Raw genomic sequence first — 5,722 nt, forward strand, 5'->3', positions numbered from 1 at the left:
CCAGGCCAGCTCGGCGCCAGGGTCTGGACGGGAGACACCAGCCCGGCGCCGGTCGGGTGGGGGCGATGCGGCGCGTGGCTGCCCCTCCTCTCCCTGGGGCCACCTGCACTTCCGGGCCACAACCAGCAGAGCACCGTCTGCAGCGGAGGAGGGGGGCCGCCAGCTGCCCGGAATAGCGGCCGCGCTCTCACGGCATCTGGTTGTCATGGGGACGCCTGGAGGCGGGTAAACACAGCGCCGCCTCCCACCGCGACCGCCCTCCCTTGGACACAGGCTCTCGCGAGAGCAGGAGGCCCGCGGCCTGGCTCAGTCTCAGCCGCGGAGCACGGCGCGGTGGCAGGCAGCGGGGCGGGTGGAGCTGCTCGGCCTGGGGGTGAGCGGGGGGCCGGGGAGACCGGGGGGAGCCTCCGTCCCACCGCGGGGCTCAAGCTGTTTCCTCGGGAGGCAGGTGCCCTGTAACCCGGGGGAGGGGCCGCGCCTGTGAGCGCCGCTGTCACCAGCCCGGCTAAGGCAGCGAGCGGGGCTGGGCCTGGCGCCTGTCAGAGGCAGCGACCGGTGCCTGGTGTCCGGGCGGGAGACTGACCCACCCGCGATCGCCGCTGCTCCGTGATCGGGCGGGGCCCCTGGGCTCCGCGGCCACCCCAGCCCTAGGGTAGAGGCTGCGCCGGGGGGTTGCTGACGCTGGCGAGAGCTGAACCCTGCCGGCATCGGGCAGGTTCCCGGGAAGGCTGGGAGGCGACGGGCGCAGCAGAGAACGCGCTCGGCGCGTATGAGGTGTGGGAGAAAAGTGCCCTGCCGGGGTGCCCGGGTCTGGGGAGAAACGTGGCCCTGTTCAGCGTGTGCCGAGAGCTACAGAACGAGGTCATGCAGGCTGGCAAACCCGGGGCAGTCGTTTGTTTTGTTCATCTCTTCCGTCATGCCCAGGAGTGCCTGTGGGCTAAACAGAAAGCAGGTTCTCCCGCTCTGAAAGCTTTTGTTTTCGGAGGAAAAGCTGGTATGTCCTTGGCATCGTCACGTTTCATTGCTTCAGGTATCACTCACCAGGTCTAGCTTTTATATCCCCGTGACCCTGGCTTCCTCTGGCCTTTCCTAGTTCTCCTAGGCTGCTGCCTACTTCTTCAGAGTAGATCCCATTCCTCCTAGTCCAGTGTATGTTCCCTGGGGGAGGTGTCTTTGGCTTCCTCCCCTCTGCAAGCTTTTCTTTCATCCTCCCATCAGCGACCCCATCGGCGCAGCCTCAGTTGTTCCCATGGTCTCTTAATACTCTCATTTACTTCTCCATCTCTTCCTGTTTCATCTTCTCATGGATGTCCCACTACTTCCTCAAATTAAAATGGATAAGGTACTGAACGCATGAATTTTCTGCCTAAAACATTCTGTCCTTTATCACTTTTCACAAATCCACTGTCTGCCTCATCACTCAAGTGCCATCTTTTGCTCTTTTCCCTCATGTACTTTTGCAAAACTGTGGCCTTAGATTGTAAAAGTCTTTAGGGCAGAACATTCTGCAAGTTATAGGGCTATATAATACATAGAATCATAGGACTGGAAGAGACCTCAAGAAGTCATCTGTGCCAGTGCCCTACACTCATGGCAGGACTATGTATTATTTCTAGACCATCCCTGACAGGTGTTTGTCTAACCTGCTCTTAAAAATCTCCAGTGATGGAGATTCCACAATCTCTCTGGGCAATTTATTCCAGTGCTTAACCACACGGACAGGAAGTTTTTCCTAATGTCCAATATAAACTGCCATTGCTGCCGTTTAAGCCCCTTGCTTAAAGAGGCTAAGGAGAACAATTTTTCTCCCTTCTCCTTGTAACCACCTTTTATGTACTTGAAAACTGTTATCATGACCCCTCTGTTCTCTCTTCTCTAGAATAAACAGTTTTTTCAATTTTCCCTCATAGGTCATGTTTTCTAGACCTTTAATCATTGTTGTTGCTCTTCTCTGGACTTTCTTCAATTTGTCCACATTTTTCCTAAATGTGGCCCCCAGAACTGAACACTATACTCCAGTTGAGGCCAAATCAGTGTGACGTAGAGCAGAAGAATTACTTCTTGTGTCTTGCTTACAACACTCCTGCTAATACACCCCAGAATATTTGGGGTTTTTTGCAACAGTGTTACACTGTTGACTCATATTTAGTTTGTGATCCACTATGACCCCCAGATCCCTTTCTGCAATACTGTACTCCTTTCTAGGCAGTCATTTCCCATTTTGTATGTGTGCAACTGATTGTTCCTTCCTAAGTGTAGTACTTTGTATTTGTCCTTATTGAAGTTCATCCTATTTACTTCAGACCATTTCTCCAGATCATTTTGAATTTTATTCCTATCCTCCAAAGCACTTACAATCCCTCCCAGCTTGGTGTCATCCACAAACTTTAAAAGTGTACCCTCTCTGCCATCATCTAAATCATCAATGAAGATATTGAACAGAATCAAACCCAGAACTGATCTCTACAGGACCCCACTCAATATGCCCTCCAGCTTGACTGTTTAATTATGTTTATTTTTAGAAAGCTAAGTGAAATTTGTACAAGAACTTTGATTGAAATCTCTTGAAGACAGGGACTCTCCTGTATGAGTGGAAAGCACCTAATCCATTTTGGGTACTACTATAATGCAAATAACTGCTTACATTAATATTCAATTATAACTCTTGTTTTTTATGAAGGCGATAAAGTCTAAATCAAGAGTGGTGACAAACATTTTGGGCTGAAATGACACTCTTGGTAGATTGCATCTGAAGAAGTGAGGTTCTTACCCACGAAAGCTTATGCTCCCAATACTTCTGTTAGTCTCTGTTGCTTTTGGTAGATTTAGAATACTTAATTTTAAATGCAAAAAAAATTGATATGGTCAACTTTATATTCTGAAACCAGGCATGGTACTTAGAACTGAAATGTTGCCTCTTTGCACAGACTTTGTACATGGCCTTTTCACATTCAATATGACAGTATTTGTTATGAGAAACATACCTTTGAATTTCACTTATGTACACAAACTCAGCTGTTATATTAGCAGTTTTTACACTTATTTGAATAGCTCCATGATTTCTTAAACTATTTATATGTTTTGATAGAGCCACTAGCTTGTTTACTTATATGTAATCAATCATAATTCTCAATATGCAGGGGTCCCCGTATATATTTCTATACACAAATCCAGATCTGTACCTCAGTATGCTACTAAAACTAGATGGAAAAACCAAATGGCATGCCCAAAACTATTCTAATACAAACTAAGTTAAGCTTCTTCAAACACAAAGGCCTTAATTGAATACTTTTTCCAAACCATAAAATCACTACTGTAGCTTATCCTTTTTTGACAAAAGGTCTAATTCCACCCACCTACATGTTAAGTTTATTAATCTGAAATAAGATATTCACCCAGTACTATAAGTTCACATCAGCAAGCTAATGTGTTTGCTGAGCAATTGCTACTTAAAACTGTTTATGCTTTATCTAGTTAAGCAAATCAAGTATATTAAACCTCACATTAGCACATTTACATTTTTGATAATAGTTATTGGTCCCATATAAGATATCAAAGAATACACTTCACTTAAGTTAATTTTATAAGGACTTGGGTACTTTAAAGACAGGAATTTAAGAGATCTTTTCCAAGAGTGGACCACATTGAAACCTGAATTATTTCTTCTATATTTAACAGGGTATTTACAACACATGATGTTGGAAGAGTTCCTTTAATGTCAAACATAAGAGTTATGGCAGCACATTGGAAGAAAATGTTGGTGATCCTTCTAGCAGCTCAAACATTACTTATGGGTGATAGCTTTGAGGAAGAGGATGTACCCGATGAATGGATTCTTCTTCATGTAGTCCAAGGTCAGATTGGAGCTGGAAACTATAGCTACTTGAGACTAAATCATGAAGGGAAGATAGTACTTCAGATGCAGAGTTTAAAAGGCGATGCAGATTTGTATGTATCTGATATGACCCTTCACCCCAGTTTTGATGAATATGAGTTACAGTCTGTAACTTGTGGCCAAGATGTTGTTTATGTACCAGCCCACTTCCGCCGCCCAGTGGGAATAGGAATCTATGGTCATCCCTCTCACTTGGAGAGTGAGTTTGAAATGAAAGTATATTATGATAGAACAATTGTAGATTATCCATTTGGTGAGGCTTCCTACAACCCAGAAGAGATGGAGGCAAGCCAGAAGCGCACTCATTCACCAGAAGATCAATCTCAGGATGAGGAATCTATTTTTTGGACTATACTCATTGGAATTTTGAAACTAATACTTGAAATTCTTTTTTAAAATAATCAACTGGACATACACTGGACTAGAGTGCACTTATAGCCTATGACATTGAACATGAATGGCTTGCTGTGAGCATTGGTACTCTTTGTAAAGTTACCTGAAGAGGTATTCAGGTTACTTTTTCTATGCTGAAGAGGGGAAAAGCAAAGCCATATTTAATTTTGTATTGAAGCCCCCTTCCCACCTTCCAGAAGTAAAATGAGCAGAAAGCACAGTATTTGTATAGTTTTCTTTATAAAGCAGGGTTAAAGTGAATGTACAATAAAGGGAATCTTATTAAAAGGTATCACTTTGAACAGGTGCATAAGAAAATGGACCTTGATAATTCACTGTATTTTCTATTAAAGTGACACTTAATTTTATACAAAGAAAAAGTTGTAAAATCTGAAAGGTGCAGTTTTAACAACCCCATCCAATTTAAAATAAAGAACTAATTTTCTAATCTCTTTGCAGTGTGAACAGCTCTTTAGCAAGTGGCACTTTAAAATGCTGGCAACCATTGGAACTTGAAAGCAGTGTAACAAAGACCAGGAAATATCAAGGTCAAGATTTAAGGTGAAGAGTGATTTTAGGTGCCTAGTTAGATCCAATTTAAAGGAGCCTGACTTTTCGAAGTGTAAGTGGCTCAGTGCTTTCTCAGTCTGCTCTCTAAGGTATCAAGTTGCGCATTTAAACTGAAGCACCCAAAATCACTTTTTAAAATCATGACCTGAATCAAGTTTGCCATCTTCTTTATTATCTCTGCAGGTAGAGGCTAATCTTTCTAGTCAGGGAAAGAATTATAATGAATTAGTTATTCAGCTATTTTTGTATCTGTAAATATATATAAGCAATATTGTCACTGCTCATTAAAAGCAACTCAGCCTGCATTATCATAAGCAGGAAAGGGTTTTTCTCCATGTATGTACCCCTAATTAATTGTAACCACAATTTTAGTGCCACTTCCATAGTATCATCTGTTCTTTATGGTTGTTGGTGCATCTTTATGAAAATTAGATGCATTTAACTCTTGGAGTGCAAGCTATTTTCAGTTATAGGGACTTAAAGTAGTTCATAATAAAGGAGACTGGATTTTCTGGCAATAATTGAAACTTTTAGGTATTATTCCTACAAGCTTCAAAGTCATGGCTTTTTTAAATTAAAGCAACACTGATTATTTAAAAGTAATTGAATGCTTTCCTTTGATTGAATCATGGGGAATAAAACTGAGTGCTATGCAAATACCTAAACTTTTGTGTAGCTTTCTCTCCATGTAGAAGTTATTGCTATGCAACACTGGCATATACAAGTGTGTTGCTATAAACTGCCTCTTTGAGAGGACTTTCTGAAAGTTTTCCCTCTTGAATGGAAATTTGAGTTGTCAATCTAAACTGCTATGACAGAATACATGCTCAATTACTGCCATCATAGGAAAACCCATAATCAAAA

General features: G+C 42.8%; 1 protein-coding gene across 5 annotated transcripts; it reads left to right on the top strand.

Moving 5' to 3' along the window:
* The first annotated feature begins 314 nt into the window (after positions 1-314).
* C3H6orf120 (chromosome 3 C6orf120 homolog) lies at positions 315-4,735 on the top strand. Of its 5 annotated transcripts, none has more exons than XM_065401003.1 (2): positions 315-373; positions 3,679-4,735. In XM_065401003.1, exon 2 carries the CDS (start codon positions 3,716-3,718, stop codon positions 4,289-4,291), a length of 576 nt encoding a protein of 191 aa, XP_065257075.1. In that variant the 5' UTR covers positions 315-373; positions 3,679-3,715; the 3' UTR covers positions 4,292-4,735. The 5 variants fall into 5 exon arrangements, with proteins under 5 accessions (XP_065257075.1, XP_065257074.1, XP_065257078.1 ...); XM_065401002.1 differs by lacking the exon at positions 315-373 and adding an exon at positions 731-774; XM_065401006.1 differs by lacking the exon at positions 315-373 and adding an exon at positions 785-861.
* The last annotated feature ends 987 nt before the right edge of the window (positions 4,736-5,722 follow it).

Source organism: Emys orbicularis, chromosome 3 (assembly GCF_028017835.1).
Source record: "Emys orbicularis isolate rEmyOrb1 chromosome 3, rEmyOrb1.hap1, whole genome shotgun sequence".
In the NCBI taxonomy this organism is placed as follows: domain Eukaryota; kingdom Metazoa; phylum Chordata; order Testudines; family Emydidae; genus Emys; species Emys orbicularis.